Source organism: Sorex fumeus, unplaced genomic scaffold (genome assembly GCF_029834395.1).
Source record: "Sorex fumeus unplaced genomic scaffold, SorFum_2.1 ptg000006l, whole genome shotgun sequence".
NCBI lineage: Eukaryota > Metazoa > Chordata > Mammalia > Eulipotyphla > Soricidae > Sorex > Sorex fumeus.
The window spans coordinates 11,911,266-11,932,984 of record NW_026606063.1 but is presented as its reverse complement, the minus strand read 5'-3'; the positions used below and the strand labels follow the sequence as shown (position 1 = coordinate 11,932,984).

The 21,719-nt window shown below is 50.0% G+C and overlaps 1 protein-coding gene across 1 annotated transcript in view; it reads right to left on the bottom strand.

Moving 5' to 3' along the window:
* DTNB (dystrobrevin beta) overlaps nt 1–21,719 on the bottom strand; it is a 236,117-nt gene that overhangs the window by 46,803 nt on the left and 167,595 nt on the right. Inside the window, exon 10 of the mRNA XM_056124619.1 lies at nt 3,032–3,109. Coding sequence (XP_055980594.1) covers nt 3,032–3,109 — 78 coding nt within the window. The remainder of the gene's footprint in view (nt 1–3,031; nt 3,110–21,719) is intronic.

Here is a 21,719-nt window from a genome sequence, read left to right as displayed (position 1 = left end):
AAAGGAAGCATTCCCCGAATTCTGAAGGGCTGTACTGTCAGCAGAGAGGGAGCCTCTGGCACCTGGGTTTGCCTCTAGGATGGCCGCATTTTACCCAGCTGGCTGAAACGCTCTCTGGGGGGCTAGAAAGAGTTCAACAAGCTGGAGCTCGTGCTGTGCGTGTGCAGGGCCTGGGTTTGATGGTCCAGAGTGATCCCTGCTACCAGCGACTGTGGGAGGAGCCCTGGAGTGATGCTGAGTACAGTCCAACAGCCCTGCCCCAGAAAAATAAAAATCAAATAAAGAGAAAGACGACGGACGCAGCTCAATGGCAGCGCACGCGCGTGAGCCTCTGGGCTCCCTCCCGAGCACTGCAAAAAACAAATGTCAAGTCAATAAGTCTGATGGATGGATCAATCCGTCCAACGGCATCTTGGCCTAGGCGATGCTGGAGAACCAGAGACAGCTTTCAAAAATGGCAGGTGTGGTTTTGCCACTGCCCACTTTCTGGGTAGCCTGGGCGTCACCATCGCAGCATCAAACCTGAGGCCCATCTTCCGCAGGGCGACTGTTCCCTCTGTCCGTTTTCTGGAAGCACCTTCCAGAGAGGCATTCGCGCACCCACGGCCTCTTGTGGTCCCCTGCTGCTGCAAGTGGACGGAGTGCCCAGTCCCCAAGGAGCCCAGCTGCCCGCAGTGACTGGCCAGTGTGCAGCATGAGAACTCAGGGACACTGGAGATCATGAGTGCTGGCACCAACCAGCCGGAAGTCATATGCTGACCTCCTTCCTGTGTCCAACCAGCGATGCTGGTGGTGCAGTGGAACCAGGGGAGCTGATACCCCGGGTGGGGCTCTGGGTCTGAGCGCTCACACCCCACCCAGCAGCAAGGATGAGGCCCATAAGTGCAGAGAGTTTATCTGGTCGGCAGGGAAGAATAACCAGATGGAGGATGAAAGTAGGCGGTGACGAACGAGGTACTCACTTTCCTGTCTCATACAGATATGACCGCTCGGCTTTCTTTCAGCTTTCTATTCCTCCCTGGGAGGGCATTATTCTCCCGTTACTCTGCCTCTTCCCCCACCTCCTCACCCATTAATTTCCTTCCTAATAAAAACAGAACCCTACGTTCACACATCAACAGCTCAAGATAGATAGCGTCTGCTGGCATTTCCCTCTGGGGGTAGATATTCTTGGTGCCCTGATTTTTACAGATTACAAAAATGAAGACAAGAATCTTGTTTAGTACAGCAGATAAGGCACTTGACTTGCACATGGCTGACCTGGGTTCGATTCCCGGCACCCTGAGCCTGCCAGGAAATGATCCCTGAATGCAATGCCAGAAATAAGCCCTGAGTACCATCGGGTGTGTCCCCAAAACAAAACAAAAAGAGTCCGGTTCTTCATCAGGCAATAGGATTTGCATGCTGGCAGCCTAGTGGAGAAGCCGGCGTGGCAGAAATCCACGCTCCAGAGTCTGTCTGAGCAGCCGCTGGTTTGTTCCTTCGCTGGAAGCACAGAGGAGGCCAGGGTGTCTCCCTGTGCCCTCGTTCATTCTGGTTATTGGTTCTCAGTCTTCCGTGCTGGGCAGACCCCTCAATACTCCTCTGGTCCCATCAAAACTGATTTCCTGCACCTGCTTGGCAGAGAGGGATGACCAGAAATGCCCCTTCCCGTCCCTCGGCAGTTTTGCGGGACTGCAGGAGTCACAGGGGCGATGGTGTCCAAGAATGTACATTTTTATTTTTATTTTGCTTTGGGGCTACCCCTGGTGGTACGCAGAGGCTACTCCTGGCTCTGTGCTTGAGAACCACCTCCAGCGGTTTGTGTGTATGCGTGTGTGTGTGTGGGGGGCACCATATGTGGTACCAGGGATCAAACAGGGGTTGACCAAGTGCAAACTAGTGCTTTACCCCCTGCATTCTCTCTGCTCTCTCAGAAATGTGTATTTTTAATTAATTAATTAATTAATTAATTTGCTTTTTGGGTCACACCCAGTGATGCTCAGGGGTTACTCCTGGCTCTGCACTCAGGAATTACTCCTGGCAGTGCTTGGGGGACCCTATGGGATGCTGGGAATAGAACCCAGGTCGTTTGTGTGCAAGGCAAGTGCCCTACCTGCTGTGCTATCACTCCAGCCCAGAAATATGTATTTTAAACTGGTGGCTGAGGTGCTTCTCATTAGCGAAATTTGGAAAACTCTGCTTGAGGAGTTTTGGAGAATGGGAATGAACAGCTGATCTAAAGTACTGTGGACTAAGTCAGACCACGGTGAGTGGATGGCAAGACTGCGGCTGGGTTAGCCCGAAACCCCGGTGTAGATGTGTGCAGTGGCTTCGGGGGAAGCCGGGAGCTGGCTGGCATGCCTTTGCTGGTTTTTCTATTTTTTTCTTTTTGAGTGATGACTGCTCAAAAGAATTCTTTAATGGTTGTGCCCTTGAGGGAGTTTCTGCATTGCTCTGGTCACGGATCAGCTTAAATCAAATAGAAAGTGCGCCATTTATATAGCTATTTTAAGTCCTGCCTTGGAGAACTGTGGAGAAGAGCACATTACAGAAAGGGGATAAAAGAGCTCCCAGGCCAACTTCCCTGAAGGACCCTAAGAGAAGCTCCTTGTAGGTCTAAGAGAGGGACCCGGCTTCGCCCTAGATGTTTACGAATCATACGGAGTGACTCAGGAGAATGTTTATAAGAGAAGAACTGAATTCACATACACAGTTTTACCAGGAACCGGAAACGACCTTCAGTACTCAAAAGAACGCAAATGCAATACTGCTGCCTCAAGGTCGCCCACACATTGCGGAATGTTGAAAAAGGATAGCCGGCATGTCTTGCGCCTTTCGTCCCAAGCCCCCAGCCCAGTCACAGGTGGAGAGCTTCCTTACAGGGACCCCTCCCAAGCAGACACCTCAGAGGCTCCGTGTATGAGCCAGCAGGAAGAAAGGGAAAGGCCAGAGTGGATCCTGGTATCACGGAAGGTCGGGCCGGAGAGCTGGCGCAGGCCCCGTGCCCGAGGACACCTGGTCTGGGGTGCGGAGCACAAACCACACGTACCTCTTGGTGGGGGTGGGCGCCCCGGAGGACAGGTGGCTCCCCACGGTCTCGTTCATGTTGGTCATAGGGCGAGGAGGGCTGAAAGAAAAAGACACTGACATTAGAGGAGGAATCATTAGCAACAGGGCATGGGATGGGGGGGTGGAGTGGGGGTCGTGACAGCCCACGGAGCACCCAAGACCCCACCTTGGTTTCTTGGGTCTAAGCCACTAGGGGCACAGGAGCAGCTGGGACTTGGCACCTCAAGGAAATTCGGGGTGTGGTTTGTGGGGTGCTTGGTTTTGGGTGCCGGGGATGGGGGGAAGTAAAGTGAGGGCTCCCCCATGCCAAGCGCACCCCATTCCACAGAGTGCTCTGCACCCCCAGCTGTAGTCAGGCCAAACCGCAGCCTCTCTGACAAAGCCTAGGGTGGTCGAACCACGTGGGCAGTCATGAGTACTGCTGTCATCTCAGCAGACAAGAACCTGAATCCTGTCACTTCACTGAGCTGCATTTCAGGGGTAGGGCTCATGTGACAAAGGTCTTGGTCAGGGTACAAAGGCACATGCTTTGACAAGAGGTGGTCAGCGCCACTTCCGTCCGTCTATTCGTCTGTCCTCACGTCTGGTTTGCCTGTCCTCCGGTGAAACAACACCCATTCGAATGCAGTCTCTAATAATCTACACCAAACTTAATTTCCAAGATATGCATTTCGGATGACCGGCCCTTAGTGGCAATCTTTCTGGACCTTTGGCTTACGTCTCTGTGTTGTAAGAATCTTGAGTGAATGACTCCAAAGCCATGAGGAGGAGGAACTGACCCTTTGGCCTTTCGGTCCATCTTCAGCCCTTCACACTCCCTCCCCATCAGGTTCAGAACAAGGGGACAAAGGGTCTCTGTCTTGTGTCTTGGGCCACATGACCCCCGTTAAATATTCCTCCTGGGAAATCGCTCACTTCCTCTCTTAGTTGAAAGATGTACTCTGCAGAGAAATTTGTCCATCATAATTGGAAAAAGTGAAGCTGAATTCAACTCTCAGTATTCAGCAGCTTGGGAGCTGTGTCCTAGTTTCGCCCTATTTTCAGAGCTGAGAGATGTCAAGTATTTCAGCAGAGGTTATACGAAACAGAGCCTGGGGACAAGCAAGAGGAACCCCCACCAACCCACCTACGATCTTCATTCTTTTGAGGGTTTTCTGAGAAGTCCTTTCAAGTAAAAGGCCCAAGGAAAATTTTCAGGTACAGCTAAGGAACGTGGAAGCATCCATTAATCTGTCATGGACCATCTCTCTCTTTCTCTCTTTCCATCTGCCTTTCAAGACATTCCTTATATTATTTATATTTATTTTGTTAGTTTTGGGGTCACATTCAGAGATGATCAGGGCTTACTCCTGGCTCTGTGCTCAGGGAATACTCCTGGCAGGCTTAGGGGAGCATTTAGAGTGCCAATAATAGAACCCGGGTTGGCTGTGTGCAAGGCAAGAGTCCTACCCAGAGTATTAGGGCTCCAACATCTATATCCCCTGTTTTAAAAGCCAATTTCATTTTCCATTTAATGAAAAGAATCAAAGATGGAAAGTAATTTGCTGAGAACAGACTTAGGCCTTGAGCATTTTAGGTTTTTTAATTTTTAAATTTTTTGCTACACCCAGTAGTGCTCAGGGCTGATTCGTGGCTCCGTATTCAGGGATCACTCCTAGTGGTGCTTGGGGGACCATATGGGGTGCTGGGGATCGAATCTGATCAACTGCATCCAAGGCATGTGCCCTACCTGCTGTACTAATCGCTCTAGCCCAAGACTTGAGTTTTAAGCTGTAGCATCCTTTTTATTATTTTTATTATTGACGATTATGATGATGATTATTTTGGTTCTGGGGTCAGGCCCAGTGGCGCTCAGGGGCTACACCTCGCTCTGTGCTTAGGGGTCACTTTGGCAGTTCTGGGGGACCAGGATCCTCGTGCAAAGCCTGCATTTGGTCTGCCAAGCTATCTCTCATGTCCAACCTCGTGCTACCTGATATACAGTCGTTCCTTTCTGTGATAAGATTCCGACTGTGACATTACAAAAATCAATAAGCTTCAAAGCAAAACAAAAATCAATACATTTTTCTAGAAGAGAATTAAAATTCTACATTCGAACAATCTGACTGTCTTGCTGTCTTCCTGACAGATATGTAATTTTGCATCCAAACGTTCAAGCCTGTAAATGCTAGCGGTTATGCCAAATTATAATTAGACAATTGCTTTAGTTTTAATAATGAAAGCAAATTGAGAAATTTGTTAAATTTTAGCTTAAATGTATGTTTTTGTGCCGTTGAGTCTTTAAAATCAATTGTCTAACTGGAACAATAAGACAATTTCCATAAAAGAATCAAAACCAACACTATAGCTTTTCATCCTGGATGACACAAGAAATATTCTGGTCCTGGAAAGAGAATGGGCGTTGCTTCTTTCATATATTATTATCAGTCAACTATTTCCAAAATAAGATAAGGACATGTTCATGCAGCCTTCAAAACCCATGCAATTACCTAATATATTTCAATACCGAAGAATTCTGCCTTCAATTTCCTTTTTACATGCTCACAAGAAAAAATGACAATAGGAAAAAAATGGTTTCAATTCCTTATACATGCATTCCTGTGATAAAATTTCATGATTTGAAGCCTTTTGTTTGGTCTGACGCTACAGAAGACTCAATCACTGCGACTCAGCAGATGTCATGCTCCCTGGTTACTGTGAAGCAACATCTCTCTAATCGCCCACACCAGACATCAAGGAGTAAGCCATAAATAAGCTATAAACTAATCACAACTGTCCCTCAATTCCACACCCTTCTTGAACTTTTAACATGTTTTCCTAGGGAAATGGGTCTCATCGTTAACCAAGATGAAAGAGGCAGTTGAAGACATCAAAGGCGTCTTTAGTGGGGGATTTGCCACCAAAACCCACAACTCACTGCACCAACCAGCCGTGCAGGGCCAGCGCTGGGGGACGAACTGCACTGAAGAGGAATCTGGCTGCAAAACCTCTTCATAGTTCTTGGAAGACACAGATGAAAAGACTGCATCAAGGTCTGATGGAGACTCTATGTTAGAAACGTGGACGGTAGCAGGCAGCAGCAGCAGTGACACAACTCAGATTGCTGTGTCCATCTTTTTTTTGGTTTTGGTTTTGGGGCCACACCAGTGGTGCTCAGGGGCTACTTCTAGCTCTGCACCCAGGAAACACTCCTGGCGGTGCTTGGGGAACCTATATATATGAAATGCCGGGGATCGAGCCCAGGTTAGCTGCTTGCAAGGCAAGCACCGCATGTGCTGTACTCTCTGACCCCTGAATTTTTAACATTCAAAACCTGAACGGAGAATCTGCATAGAAAAACTGGACATGAAACTGGCTGATCTAGATCTGCCTGTGGTGAAGGCCTCAGTCTCTTGGCCACACATGAGGTCCACGATACCGAAAGAACGGTTACTGGGAGATTCCTTCTTTAATAAGACGTGCCAATTTCTTTTTATTTTATTTTATTGAATCACTGTAAGACAGATACAAAGCTTTCATATTTGATATTCGGCCATAAACTATTGAACACCCATCCCTCCACCAGTGCACATTTTCTGCCACCAATGTCCCCAGTATCCCCACCCCCCCAATCCCAGTCCTCACCCTGCCTCTGTGGCAATTTCCCCAATATTCTCTCTCTACTTTTGGGCATTATGTTTTGCTCAAATTTTCCCACCACCATTCAAGTCTACCTGCCAGGCAGACACTAGATAATTTATTTTCCATTGCTCATTTTGAATATCATGAGAGCATTTTGAATATCAAGAGGCCGTGTGCTTCTGGAATTCTAGATTGTAAATGGTTGGGTCCCAGAGACATCTCTGTAGGGCACTACTCCATTTTGGGACTCTCTGGACCAGGGCTGTTGGTGTGCTAAAATAGCGCCTGGAGGCAGATTGTGGGTATCTTTTATTTTTCAAAAGGGAGGAGACAGAAGTAGATGAAAGGTAGAGGATACTTCACCAATCAAAAGACTTTGGAGAGAATTTGTTCAGTCTCCATCAGAGGGGGAAAAGGCACTCTCTCTGGGTTCCCACTCCAAGAAAGACAAGACTATCTCAAGGGTCTCCTATGGGTGCGCGGGTGTTTTGATGGAGACTGAAATGCATACAAGTCATCACAATACAAAGTGATGTAAGCAGGACTATGTGTCCAGAAAGCAATATGGAATCACAGGTGAAGAGCAATTCATTCTCTGGCAATGTTGGGAAGGAAACCAATGAAGAGGTCTTTACAACTGCCAGACCAAGAGGGGACTCCAGGTGAGACGTGGGGACAAGACTTGATCTGCAGGAGCAGGAAGGGAGGACCAACTGAGACTGTTCTCTTGGGATTCCCTGAGGTTGTCCCTGGGCAGAGAGGGAAGTTAATGTCCCAGTCCCAGGAGGATTTGGTGCTGGGCCATGGAGGCGAGTGTGAGGAGAAGGGAAGGACTAACAGGCCACACGTCTCTGAAACTCCTGGGTGTTTTGGGGGGCGGGGTGGGGCAGATATGTTATAGGACCACCCCTGGCAGTGCTCAGGGGACCATATTGGGGTGCTGGGCACTCAACCAAGGATTTGATTGTGCCAGGGATTGTCAAGGTGAGGGAGAATCCTTGTCTCCTTTCGTACAACTGCCAAGGATTGCACAGGGGGTTCCTGAATGCAAAGCCTGTGCCTCAGCCCTTCGAACTCTCCCTGCCCCCACCCCCTTTTTGTCTCTCTTCTTGAAACTGTTTGCGTTTGTTTGTTTTGGGGACACGCCCAGCAGGGCTCAGGGCTTCCCCCTGACTCAGTGCTCAGGGATCACTCCTAGCAGGGCTCAGGGAACTGTTTCAGGTCAGCCGCATGCAAGGCAAGTTTCTCCTCCCTCCGCGGCTCCGAAACTGCTAGGTTCTCAGTGTACTTTTGGTGACATGTAGGAAATACTGGAAAAACAGCTGGAAACAGAAAAATGAAGCCTGAGTTGGAAAAAATGAGCCAAATAAACAGTAGCTGTTTACTGGTGGGCTCTGATTACTGTGAAGTGGCGATTTTTCGGTGCAGGAGAGAGAACTTGGGCAAATCCCCATGAACAGGGGCTGAGGTTGGTGGTTTCCAGCCCTTCACAGCTGGACGTGGGCACACAGTGCCCATGGGCCAGCCCTTGAAACCCACCGGCTGAGACTAAGGAACGGAGTCCCCTGCTCACTGGTTAGACATAACCCGTGTCTTTAAAAAAAACAACAACCCAAAAACAGTGTCTTTAGAAAAGCACTCCTTTTCTGAAGTAAAAATTTAACTTGCGGGGACAAATCATTTTATGTTCCTTCCCAGCCTCCTCCATTCCGGTGGGCGCTTTGGAATGTGGACAAACTTGAAATGAAAATTACTAAAGAATCTCTTCAGGCTTCTAGAGCAAAGAGTAGATGATGAATAACTCATCAAGCCCATAAATTCTGCCAGGACTCATTCCACGGAACTGTGGATTTCTTTGAGTTGTCAAATTTTGTTGCATCTCTGTTAAGTGGTTAGTGCCATACTAGCTGCAAGGGATGCCCCCCCCCCCCAAAAAAGGATGAAAACCTACATCTTGTGATAAAGAAAAATCAGAAGAGACAATATTATGTTATAATATTGTAATCAGAAGTTACAATATTTAGTAAGGGCTGAATCCAGGTAGGATTGAGTGCTGCTGCCTTTTGGAGAACACAGTGAGATCTGCCTGCCCCAGCCTCCACGATGAAATGATATTTCCAGGGAGTAAGGATGCAATATGGAAATACTTAATTACCCAAATGGGGAGAAAGCTGTATGGTTAGGAGGATTTTCTAAGCTCCAAGGTAACAAAAGAAATTAAGTAGGGGAGAGGAGCGACAGTACAGGGGTGAGGCTCTTGCTTTGCACATGGCTGACCCAAGTTTGACCTCGGGCATCCCATCTGGCCCCCTGAGCCCCAACAAGAGTGATCCCTGAGCACAGAGTCAGGAGTGATTCCTGAGTACCGCGGGGAATGGTCCCAAAGAAACTGTCACTGTCACTGTCCTCCCAGCTGTTCATCGATTTGCTCGAGTGGGCAGCAGTAACATCTCACAACAAATTGTGAGACTTGTTACTGTGTTTGGCATATCGAGTATGTCACGAGGAGCTTGCCAGGCTTTGCTGTGCGGGCGAGATACTCTCGGTAGCTTGCCAGGCTCTCCAAGAGGGGCGGAGGAATCGAACCCGGATTGGCCGGGCCAGCTGCGTGCAAGGCAAACACCCTACCCGTGCTATCGCTCCAACCCCCCAAAGAAACAAAAAATAAAAAGAACAGCGGCCAGAGGGAGCATACAACAGGTAGAGCCCTGCATGCAGCTGACCAGAGTTTGATCCCTGGCACCCCACACAGTCCCCCAAGCACAGCCCAGAGAAAGCCCTGAGCACCAAAAGCAAAACAAACAAAACCCCTAAATAAAAATAATAAAAGCAATCAGGGAGGAAGAGACTGATTCAGGGCACTGGGATCAGCTGGTGGCAGAGGGACTGTCCTGAGGCAGGAAGCTGTGAGCTCAGTCCCCAGCACTGCCTCCTGCCTGATCCTGCCGCTCACTGGTGCCACGACAGATGCCACCTCCAGCAGTGCCACAACCAAGCATGTGAGTGCTTGGTGGAACCAACCCTCCTGAGTTATTTAAAAATACCAAAGCTAAAAGTGCAAATTTGAGTATTTCAACAAATTTGATCTAGCAAGAAGGGATGCATAGTGTTTAGGACAGAATCTTTATGGACTCAATTGGAGAAACAGGCACATTGAAAAACATCCTTATTTTTTTCTTTTTGGGTCACACCCGGAGATGCTCAGGGGTTACTCCTGGCTCTGCATTCGGAATTACTCCTGGTGGTGCTTGGGGGACCATAAGGGATGCCAAAGATCGAACCCTGGCTGGCTGCGTGCAAGGCAAGTGTCTTATCCTCTGTACTATCGCTCTGGTCCCTGAAAGTACATCTTTAAAGAGAGGAAACAAATGATTCAAAACATAAAAATGGTTTTACTTTTGTTTTGGGACCACACCTGGTGGGGTTCTGGGCTGATTCCTGGCTCTGCACTCAGGAGTCACTCCTGGAGGTGCTCAGGGGAACATCGGGCACGCCAGGGATTGAACCTGGGTTGGCTGCGTGCAAGGCAAGTACTCTAGCCACGGTATTATCTTTCTGGCCGCCAAATTAGTAGATTATTTATCTATTTATTGTTTTTACTTCACACCTGGAAGTTCTCAGGGCTTACCCTGGCTCTGCACTGAGGAATCACTCCTGGGGGTGCTCAGGGAACCATATACTCAGGGATGTGGGGATTGAACCTGGGTTGACTGTGAGCAAGACAGGTGCCCTACCTGCTGGACTATCACTCTGGCCCCTCAAACATAGAACTGTATTAATGATAAAAAGCTAACAAGATGTGCTAAGGCTACAAATCATTTTTTTTTCTTATAAAATGGTAACATTTAAGAATGATTTAAAAATAATGATTAAGGGGGCTGGAGCGATAGCACAACGGATAGGGAGTTTGCCTTGCACGTGGCCAACCCGGGTTCGATTCCCAGCATCCCATATGTTCCCCTGAGCACCGCCAGGAGTAATTCCTGAGTGCAGAGCCAGGAGCAAACCCTGTGCATTGCCAGGTGTAACCCCAAAAGAAAAAAAAATGATTAAAGGGCTAGAGAGAGTACAGCAGGTAGGGTACTTGCCTTGCATGTGGCTGACCTGGTTTTGAACTCTGACAATCCAGAGGGTCCCTAAGCAGTGCTTAAAAAGAATTCCTGAGTTTATAGCCAGGAGAAAACCCCCTGAGTATCACTGGGTGTGGCCCCAAAAACTAGAAAACCAAACCAACAACAACAACAAAAGATTAAAAGACTAGAGAAGGGGCTGGAGCAATAGCACAGCAGGTAGGACATTTGCCTTGCATGTGGTTGACCCAGGTTCGATTCCCAGCATCCCATATGGTTCCCCAAGCACCGCCAGGAGTAATTCCTGAGTATATGAGCCAGGAGTAACCCCCGTGCAATGTCGGGTGTGACCCAAAAGCAAAAAAAAAAAACAACTAGAGAAGATGACATGGCATGGGTCTTTATTTATTTATTTTGTTAAAAATGCAAGTCTATCCATGAGCCATAGAAGATGGCACAACACACCAAGTCTAGACTTTGCACACCTGAGGCCTGGATTCCATCCTCAACATCACCTGGTCTCCCGAGCACCACCAGGGAGGACCACAGCTCTGAGTCAGGGCAGGCCCCAAGCAGCAGTGGGGTATGGATGGTCCCCCCCTCCCCCACCCCACACACCAAACCAAAACAGAAGTATAAAGAGAAGCCAAATTTCCAGAAAGCACTTCCAGGATCTTCAAACTCTCGGACCAGGGCACCACGCACTACATCATTGAGGCTAGACCCAGGGGTCCCTCTCCTTCACTGAGGGAGGACGGGAGAGAGGGTGCTCGCAGGCTGCAGCCTCACCCTGGCAGCGGCAGCAGTGGGCGGGGCAAGGAAGTCCCTGGATCTAGTCTTAATCCCAGCTACCCAGTGTCTCCGCTGCCTTTGATTAACACACTTCTAGGAGACCCACTTAAGACTGTTTTGTCTCCACATTAAAACCCACACCGGGATGGAAGACCATGGTTCTTGTAAACCTGCGTCCCCAGGAATGTAAAACCACTAGCCCGGAGTTGGGTTTGGGTGGGGGTGGGGCGCCAGCTTCCAGGAGCCTCAGGGAAGCTTGTGAAGTCGGCGTGAAGTTTATTAGGATGACTTTCAGATCACACCTGCCTTCCTGCAGGAAGACCGGGCTCTGTATCTGCACTTTCCCTTTTGTTTCTGTACCTGAAGTCTCACTGTTCGCTGATTTACACTGGTTTACAACGCAGTGCGGTGTCCAGGGCCCCACCTCAAGCCTCTGCTGTGTCTGCCACCCATCACCCCCGTCCAACTCCCTCTGGGATCCTCTGCACTTTTCACAGTGGATGAAAGCCCAGAAGTTAGTTTTGCTGCTTCATGCCAGCTGTTTGGCTTTAAATTATTCACATTCCATGTGGGAGAGAAACCCTCTGAAAACTGTCTCACTTCCGGCCACACTTCCCTGGGCGGCTTCACCTCCTATTCCGGGAGCTTTGTCCCAGACAACAAGGCATCATCTTTTGGAACAGCAGAGCTCTGGCTCTGGAAAGCCAAACCTGACTTCCCAAGATCTTTCGGAGTCCCGAAGTCCTCATCTCAGCCTCACCAAGAACAGACATTTAAGGAGTAAAGTATCTGTGAGATCAGCCGGACTGTCGGGTGCCAAGGAGAGGTTCATGGTTGGGCTCAGACCCCACACTAATGACTTGTTTTGGCTTTCTGAGATGACTTAGATTTAGGGGAAACATTATCCAGACAAGACTCACTAAACAAGGGTGCTAAAGTACACTAATGCTGGTGATTAGATTTCCCCCCTCCCCGCAAACACACACACTCTCTCTCTCAAAACTAGAACACAGTGGGTAGAGCATTTACTTCACATGGGGTCACCTGGGTTCAACCCCTGACATCTCATATGGTCCCCTGAGCCTGCCAGAAGTGATCCCTGAGTAACATGGCATGTGCCCCCCAAATAAATGAAACGTTGGGACTTCAGAGAAGGCACAAGGAGTACGGCAATTTGCCTAGTGTGTGGCCCATCCTAATTTGATGGCCAGTGATGCCAAGCGCCCCTGCCCCCACCCCGAGAACTGTATGAATAAAGGGATGAGAAGAAGCCAGCTCTGAAAGTGAGAGGTGGGGGACCTTCCCCAGTTGGTCCCCCAAAGGGACACTCTCACCACCTGCCCTGCTTCTATAAGGGTAGTCCCGCATCCTCCAGCAATCCTGGAGTTGTCTTCATTCAGGTTACAGTCCTGCAACTTGGTCGCCTCTACAGATGTCTCCCAGGTGGCCACAAGGGGACATTTTTTAATGAAAAAGAACCCTTTCCCCTAGACCCACATCCCACAGCTGCCGCCACGTAAATAATGGCTCAGCTTCACAGTCTTCTCATCTCAAAGAGACGCCAAATCAAGCCGAGAAAGCTCATGGGTACACTTGTTCGGGGGCTAAAAACTTTGGGGTGCCCTGGAGATGGGGAGCTGCCGTCACACACAGTCCAATTTCCCTGTTCCACAAATAATCTCTGCAGAGATGCCAAGCAGTTGAAATTCAGAGGTTCTGGAGCTCCCAGTGTGGGCAGCTGCATACGTGGCCATATGACACCTCCAGGTAACATACTACTGACAGCCCAGTAGGAGCACAGAAAATTAGATGGGAAAGTAGCATCGAAGCCAGCAAAGGTCAATAAACAAAAGGCCTAACTAGCAACAAACAGCTCAGTAAATTCTCAAAGACTTTAAAACCCCACTGTGAGAACAGAGCAGGTCTCACAAACGTTCTTTTACTCAGCTATGTTTTGGTCATTCTGTTTGCCTTTGTGTTGGAACAAGCATTATGAAGTAAGTGTGTCTGGGCCTGCCAAGGGGGCGGGTTGGGGCAGGGGGGGGGGTCAGGAAACGGGACAACTGTGGAGTGAAGGTCACAGCGGTGGCGGGATTGGTATTGGAACACTGAATGCCTGAAATGACCATATTATGAACAAGTTCGTAAACTACAGTGTTTAAATAAAGTTGAAAAAAAAAGTTTCCCCCCATTATTACTGTAGTTAAAGGAACGAGTTTATATTAGTGATCCCTGGTACAGTTTTGGTTTCGATGCAGTTACTACATCTCAGTACTGCCCAAATGCCCCAGACCTCCACTCCTGTCCAGTGGCCCCCCCAGTGGGCCTTCCCTTTCAGCCCCCGCTGCTGGAACCCCAGGCCAGGGATTACTCAATGATCGAGAAGTCCAGTCCCTTGCTTTGTCTCCACACCACAGAGGAGTGAGGTCACCGGTATCTGTCCTTCTTCCTCATTTCACTGCACGGGACTCTTCAAGTGCACCACACAGCAGGAAACTGCCTAACTCCATCTTTCATGTGGGTGCCTTTTTTCCAGAGTTCTGGTCTGTTAATTAATGTTAACATAAAAGGGGGAAGGTTTTACTGTCCTGTGCTCTCCTGTACTCTGAATCCTTTTGTTTGTTTGGGGCCCACACCTAGAGGTGCCTGAGTGTGTGTGTGTGTGGGGGGGGGGCGGGGCGGTGCTACACCTGGTGGTACTCAGGGGACCTGGGGCCAGGGATCAAACCTGGGCCCTCTCATACGCGAAACCTGTGCTTCAGCCCTTTGAACTCTCACTCTGGACCCCTTACTTGATTTTTTTCCTTGAATTCCCCACAACAGTGCTTCACATGAATTACAGAACCATTTAAAATAGTTGCTTAAAACTTGGTTTATAGCCAGCAATGTTGCCTTTAATCCTGAACACTGCTAGTACTTCCGAAATGATCTTCATCATCCCTTTGATCAAATTCCACCATCTGTAAGGCTGCACAGCCGACTTCAACAAACCTTACAACAAACTTCAAACCCCACCCCAGGCCAGGGATGTGGCTCAGTGAGAAAGGGCACGTCTGGCATGAGACCTGGACTGTCCCCAGTACTGCAAAAACAAAAGTAAAAATAACCAAGACCCCCTCCCCCTCCCACACACACACAGAGACACACTACAGACACCTCTGGCCTTTCTGTCCTGGGTGGATTCCCCAGACCACATGAGGTCTCGTTCTCTCTCAGTCTTCTCTTTTTTTCTTTGCTTTTTCTCTTTCATAAGGACCACACACGGCGGTGCTGGCTTTGTGGAGTGGCCCAGGGGAGGGAGGGTTGTTGGCTCAGGCTTTGGGCCTGTGTGCTTGGGACCGTCAGGGTGATTCCAGAGGGAAATGTGTTGCAAGGAATAGAACCTAGGGCCTCACAGATGCAAGGTGTGTGTTCTGATCCTGCCCTTTCAACCGTCTCACTGGCCCTTCGTTCTTGCTATTCTTATCAGAAAAAGGGCTCCAGAAAGCCCTTTTGATAATAACTGGAGATCAAAGAGACCAAGACCAAGAGACTGGGTCTCAGTAGGAATCCTGCCGGTGAGGGGGGACAGCTCAGGGAAGTGACCACTATGACAGTGATGGGGGTGTGGTCACTCTGGGTGCTAAAGTGACAGGCAGGAAACCTTCCCAGTAACAGTACTGCAAACCGCAGTACCTGCAAGGAATAAAGGAAAAGGAAAAAGTGCTGGTCAGAGAGGAAGACTGGGGTGGGGGAAGAGAAACGGGGCTGTTGGAGAGGGAAGTGGACACTGGTGACAGATGGGTGCTGGAACACTCTATATCTGAAACCTAATCATGAATAACTTTGCAAGTTTATAATTCATGGAGATTAATTTAAAAAAAAAAAAGCCTTTTCTGTAATTAAAATAAAACCCAAACTCACAAAACCAAATTCACAACAATCAAACAAGGGTCTATCCTGCACAAGTGAAAGAGGCTTTTGAGGAAAAATGTGAAGAGGATTAGATGTCTCAGGTCAGTGGGAGTTTGGGAATATAATTTTGTTTTGGGGGCCACACCTGGCAGTGCTCAGGGGCTGGTCTTGGCTCTGTGCTCAGATGTGACCCTGCAGTGCTCAGGTGGCCATATGAGGTACTGGGGGTGCGAATTGGGGTAGGCAGGAAGGCAGGCAAGCACCTTAACTCCTGGACCATCTCTGGCCCTCACAGGGGTCTGGCATCCAGCCTGTCCTCAGCAGAGACCACGGGCCACTTCACCTTCACCTACTACATTACAATTCAGGCCTGCTAAGACCCCGGCCACGTACCACCTGGATCACTTCTTTTTTTTATTTTTGCTTGCCTCTCACCGAGCAAAGAAAGCTCGGCGAGAGGCCATTTGGCCCTGCTGCCCCGCCCCCAGGTGCACCTGTCCCAGGTAACAGGCCTTGTCCCCTAGCAATGGCACGTTCTGCTCTTAACATCCTTCCCTGCACAGGCAGGGGCCTCTCCTGTCACTCGGCCATGTTCTGTAGCCTCTGCCCACGCTCAAGTGGAACAAAACTGCCTCTTGGGAAACCGTGTTAAAAGCCAAACAAATCAATCCCCAGTCCCGCACAGCCCCCCTGGGGTCCTGCCAGGCATGACCACTGAGCATCGAGCCAGGCGATGCCCTTGAGTGGACCCCCCACTATAAAACAAAGACTAGCCACAGGACATTTGTAGCATAAATATGCATTGACGATGAGCTTTCTCTGCCACATGCTTCAGGGGATGGGTCATTTACAATTCATCAGCCACCAGGAGGAGTTTAAATTTCCAAAGGCACCCATGACCCGAGCATGCTGCCACGGATTCGGCCATGCACAAAGCCCCGGCCACAGCCACGTGTGCCGTCAGACGTGGTGTAAAAATCCTTCCCAGGGCGGGCAAAGGCTGATTGCAAACCTACTCACACGCTGCACACGGCAGCAGCATCGCGAGACGCCGTATCTGCCTCCCACCCTGAACGGAGGCGAGAACCAGCCCAGCACTTCACAGCGCTGCTCACTCAATGCCGCGTTGACTGAAAAACAAAACAAAACAGCAGCCCTGGCGTGTCTCTAGCCAAACATCCCCAAGCCAACGGGGTGATCTCGCTGACCTCAGAGGCCGTTTCCAGGACGAATCCCTCCCTGCCCTCTTGTCCACTTGAAACCTGGGGGGCTACTGTCACTTTACAGAGAGGCCAACTGCTGGGATTCCTACGGGGGTGGGAAACGGAGACATCTCCAATAACTCAACGCCAGTAACACAGGCGTGCGGTGTGATTCAGCACCCGTCTCCCTGCGGGCCACGTGGGCGCTGCTGAAATCCGTTTGCGGACCATGGAAACGGCCACGTGATCGGGGAAGGCAGGCTGGCACGCGCAGATGGTTACAAGCGAACGGCCGGGGCCCTGGAGGAGAGCAGCTGCCCGTTTCACTAACCAGCTGCCCGCGTCCTGGCAGCTCCAGCTTCCTGTCAGACACCAGCAAGGCCCATCCACGCCTCCCCCTGTCCCCACGGCGCTGCCAGCCAGCAGCAATGGCACAGAGGCACGGAAATGCTCCGAGACCGTACCAGCCCTCATCAGTGCTCCAGCCCTGGTCTCCCGGGTGCTTCCAGCTGCTATCTTTAAGGAAACCGAGCTGCCCCGTGATACGGAGCCTTCGAGCACCCTGGGAGGAGCAGGGGCATGTTCGCAGGGGTCCTGGCGCAGCTGGGCGCAGCCAAGGACAGGAGCAGGGAGGAGGGGGAGGGAGCACTGCCTTGCAGCTCCCATGGGAAACCCTCCTCTGGCCGTGATGCAGGGACTCGCTGGCCATTCTCCCGCCAAACCCCCCGTCTCCACCCCCACCCCCAGCAAAGGTTACCACGTTTGTCAATTTACCTCTTTTAACAGTCAGTGCTTGTCCAGAGTGATCATTTCCAACTATTATTGTCATACTGGTCCCTTCTCCTTCCTAACTGCCTCTCCTGCCCGCCACCACTCCTGGCAAGCTTCCAACTGTGGACCAGTCCTCCTGGTCCTTGTTTCTGCTATCCCTGGGTACTGGTCTCCTACAATGTTTTACATATCCCTGGATGAGTGCGATCACCAACATTCAGTCTCCATGTCTCCTAAGGCCGGACAAATGTCTTCCTCTAACCATCACTGCCCAGGCACGAGCCGAGGGTCCCGGCGTGTTTAGCCCACTGCCCTATTTCCAGGAAAGAATTCATCAGTGCCCCCACCCTGGAAATCTACCTTCTTGATGTAAACACACAGCAAGTGCAACCCCGCCCCCAAGGCAAACCTTACTAGTATAATAAAAAACACATCAAGGGGAAAAGGGGAAGGCAAGCACCCAAACAGGGGAGACCTGGGCCCTTACGCCCACAAGGACCCGCCGAAAACGGACTGTACTGCTCCTGGGCCCCGGCTGATAGACCTGTGACAACAGGACTAAGAATGTTCTAGAACAATGCTTTTCACCTGCCATCCCCCGGGGCCCTGTGAGGTGCTGAGGGCAATAGGGAACAGAGCAAGGCTGTGGCCCAGCCTGTTAATCTGGGAGCAATGACCTCACAGCACCCACGGGAGCACCTGCTTCGAGGAAACTCTCTGGTTCCTCAGAGGGCCTGACTCCACATGCTCACGGGTTCCCAGGGCTGCACTTCACGTTTTCTTTTTTCTTCTGATTTCTGGGCCACACCCGGCGGCGGGGGTGCTCAGTGGTTTCTCTTGGCTGCTCTTGGGAATCATGCCTGGAGGTGCTCAGGGGACCACATGGGATGTCAGGGATCGAACCCAGATCAGCTGCATGTAAGACGAGCGTCCTCCCCACTGTCCTATCACTCTGGCCCCACGGCTTCCTGCTTTCTCTGCAGACAGGAGAAGCCTCTCCTCCCATCCTCTCAGAATGTTAAAACAAGGACTTCATAAAGGTATGAGGCTCTTGCTTTTCTTAGCTTTCAATAATATACACTGGGACTGGAGCGATAGTACAGTGGGTAGGGCATTTGCCTTGCATGCAGCCGACCCGGGTTCGATTCCCAGCATCCCATATGGTCCCTGGAGCACTGCCAGGAATATCCCATGTATCGCCAGGTGTGACCCAAAAAACTAAAATAAATAAATAAATAAATATATATATATATATATATATATAACTAAGATAGGCATTTGCCTATCTCTGGAGTTAAAAAAAAAACCAAAACCAAAAAAACCAACCCTTACTAGCTATGATTTTCATGGGCATATTGTCCGGCTTTTTGCTGGGAAGCAGGGGAAGGTTGGGCTCCACCCTGCAGTGCTCGGAAACTATGGCTGGCTGGGGCTGGAGCAGTAATACAGCGGGTCGGCACTTGCCTTGCACGCGGGTAAGCCAGGTTTAATTCCCGGCATCCCATGTGGTTCCTGAGTACGGCCAGGAGTGATCCCTGAGTGCAGAGCCGGGTGTAATCCCTGAGCACTGTCGGATGTGACTCAAAAACAAAAAAGAAAATAAAAAAGTTATCCCCTGCTTAGTGCTCATGGACCCTGCATGCTGGGATCTAACTTGGGGCCTCCAAGCCTGTACTTAGCCAGCTGAGTTCTCTCCAGCCGGATGTTCATGTTTTTTCTTTCTTTTTTTTTTCCTTTTTGGGTCATACCCAGTGATGTTCAGGGTTACTCCTGGCTCTGAACTCAGGAGTTACTACTGGCGGTGCTTGGGGGACCATATGGGATGCTGGGGATTGAACCCAGGTCTGCCGCATGCAAGGCAAACGCCCTACCCACTGTGCTATCACTCGGCCCCGCCAGAAGTTAATGTTTCAATGGACTGTTAATTGACTGGGTTGTTTTTCCTACTTCTTCTCAATACTTTATGGAAGCTGTTCTAACCTGTGTGTGTCTGAGGGGATTCAACCCATTTGTCCTAAAGACCTTTCAGCCTCTGGTGTGGGAGGAAGGTTGGGAGATGCCCCCCCCCCCCGCACCAGCCAGGCATCTCCGCTTTCTTCCTGGGGGGGTCTGTCTGCGTGTCTCCTCTGTGGGAACGATCCTTCCCTGCCATGAGGGAAGCCACCTGTGCTGACTCCAACACCTTCGGATTCCTGCGCTCTGGTGCAGGGGGGAGTCAGCACAGACTTCTGTCCTGCCCTGACCCCCATGCCCAGGCCTGCCACTCTCCAGGCGCCGTGTGCGAAGTGGCACCGACTCTGGAGCACGTGGAAGGAAAGGAGTGTCCTTCTATTCTCCCAGCCAGTTCCCTCGGGGACCAGGGGACTTCCAATTACTTTTAGATTACTCTGGCCCAGAAATGAAACATCAAGGATGGTTTCATGGGCAGAGCAGGCCTGCCACACTGGGCACAGGAATGGGTGTTCCTGGGAGCATGGCCGAGTCCTCCTTACTCCTCCTCCCCACCTTGAGAGTTTCAGTGACCCTCACATGACCCCCAATGCCCAGGTGCCATCCTGAGTACTGAGTCTCTTGGCTGCTTTTTTTTTTTTTTTTTGCTTCTTGGGTCACATCCAGCGATGCACAGGCGTTACTCCCGGCTCATGCACTCATGAATTACTCCTGGCGGTGCTCGGGGATCATATGGGATGCTGGGAATCGAACCCGGGTAGTCCGCGTGCAAGGCAAATGCCCTACTCGCTGTGCTATCGCACCAGCCCCTGAATCTCTCGCCTGGACATTCTTCCTCTTTAGAACTTGATTCAGGCAGACCCTTCACCAATGTGCTTTTTGTTTTGTTTGGTGTTTGATTTTAGGGTCTCACACCTGGCAGTGCTCAAGGTTTACTACTCCTGGCTCTGTGCTCAGGGATCATTCCTGCAGGACTCAAGGGACCATAGGTGGCACTGGGCATCAAACCAGGGTTGGCCACACGCGAGGCAAAGGCTTTAACCCTGTGCTATCTTTCTGGATCCCTGTAATGTGCTTCTTAAGGTTTGGAGATTATGCTACTTTCAAGAGGGGTGAGGAGGGGAAGGGGAGGGAGGGGAGGAAGCAGAGACCCAAATCCCTTCAAGTGGCAGCCACTCAGCTTCCTCTAATCCCTCTCCTAACAGATGGCCCCCTTTTTCTCCTCCCTTGACCTATCTTGGCTTCTTTGAGATGTATTTCCCCCGCTCAGATTAATTTATTCCCTTCTAGTAGTTTAGAAGTTACACCTCCTAACGTTTAAAATTTACTTTTAGCTTTTTAAGGGTTTTAAAAAGGGCTGCAGCGATAGCACAGCGGTAGGGCGTTTTCCTTGCATGCAGCAAACATGGCCAACCCGAGTTCAATTCCTCCGCCCCTCTCGGAGAGCCCAGCAAGCTACCGAGAGTATCTCGCCCGCATGGCAGGGCCTGGCAAGCTACCCATGATGTATTCGATATGCCAAACACAGTAACAACAAAGTCTCCAATGGAGACGTTGCTGGGCCCACTCGAGCAAATTGATGAACAACGGGAAGACAGTGACAGTGTGTTTTTAAGAGGCTATCCTGATGATTCCACTACACACCACACATCAAAGAAATATTTTAGTTTCTGCCCAAGAGATATGAGAAGGTATAAGCCCGGGGACCAGAATATAGCAGGTAATCACCCTGCACACGGCTGACCCAGGTTCGATCCCCAGCAGCCCACATGGCCCCCAGAGAACTGGCAGGATTGGTCCCTGAGCACAGAGCCAAAACACACCCACCAGAAAGAAGAGAGAGAGAGAGAGAGACAGAGACAGAGAGACAGAGAGAAGGATAAGAACACTGTTCTAGTCTCTACCAATGCTTATAACATATGATTGCTTGGTTTGTTACCTCTAGCTCTGTGTTTGGGGGTTACTCTTGGGGGTACTCAAGGGAGGACCATAAGGTGCTAGGGCTTGAACCTGGGTCTTCACGCACACAAGTGTATCCAAATTATACAGTATCACCGCAGAACAGGTTTCTCTGTGTTCTTCAGGTCTTTGTAAAAAGAAAAAAAATTCTACTAGCAGGGTGGACTTCGTTAACTGCGAGTGAATAAAGTTCTGTTTTACCCACATGGGCGGTTTTCCTTGCTCCTCCTCCCTTTTGCTGCCTTAGATCTTTTTCTCTAGTATTGTTTTCTTCTCTGTGATGTATATTCTTTAGAAATGCCTTTCCGAAATAGCCTTTGGAAGTTGTTTCTGTTTTACCTGCAAAAGCTTTTGTCTTTACTGAGCATACAATTCCAGAACCAGAGTTGCCTTCATCTTGGCTCTGTGA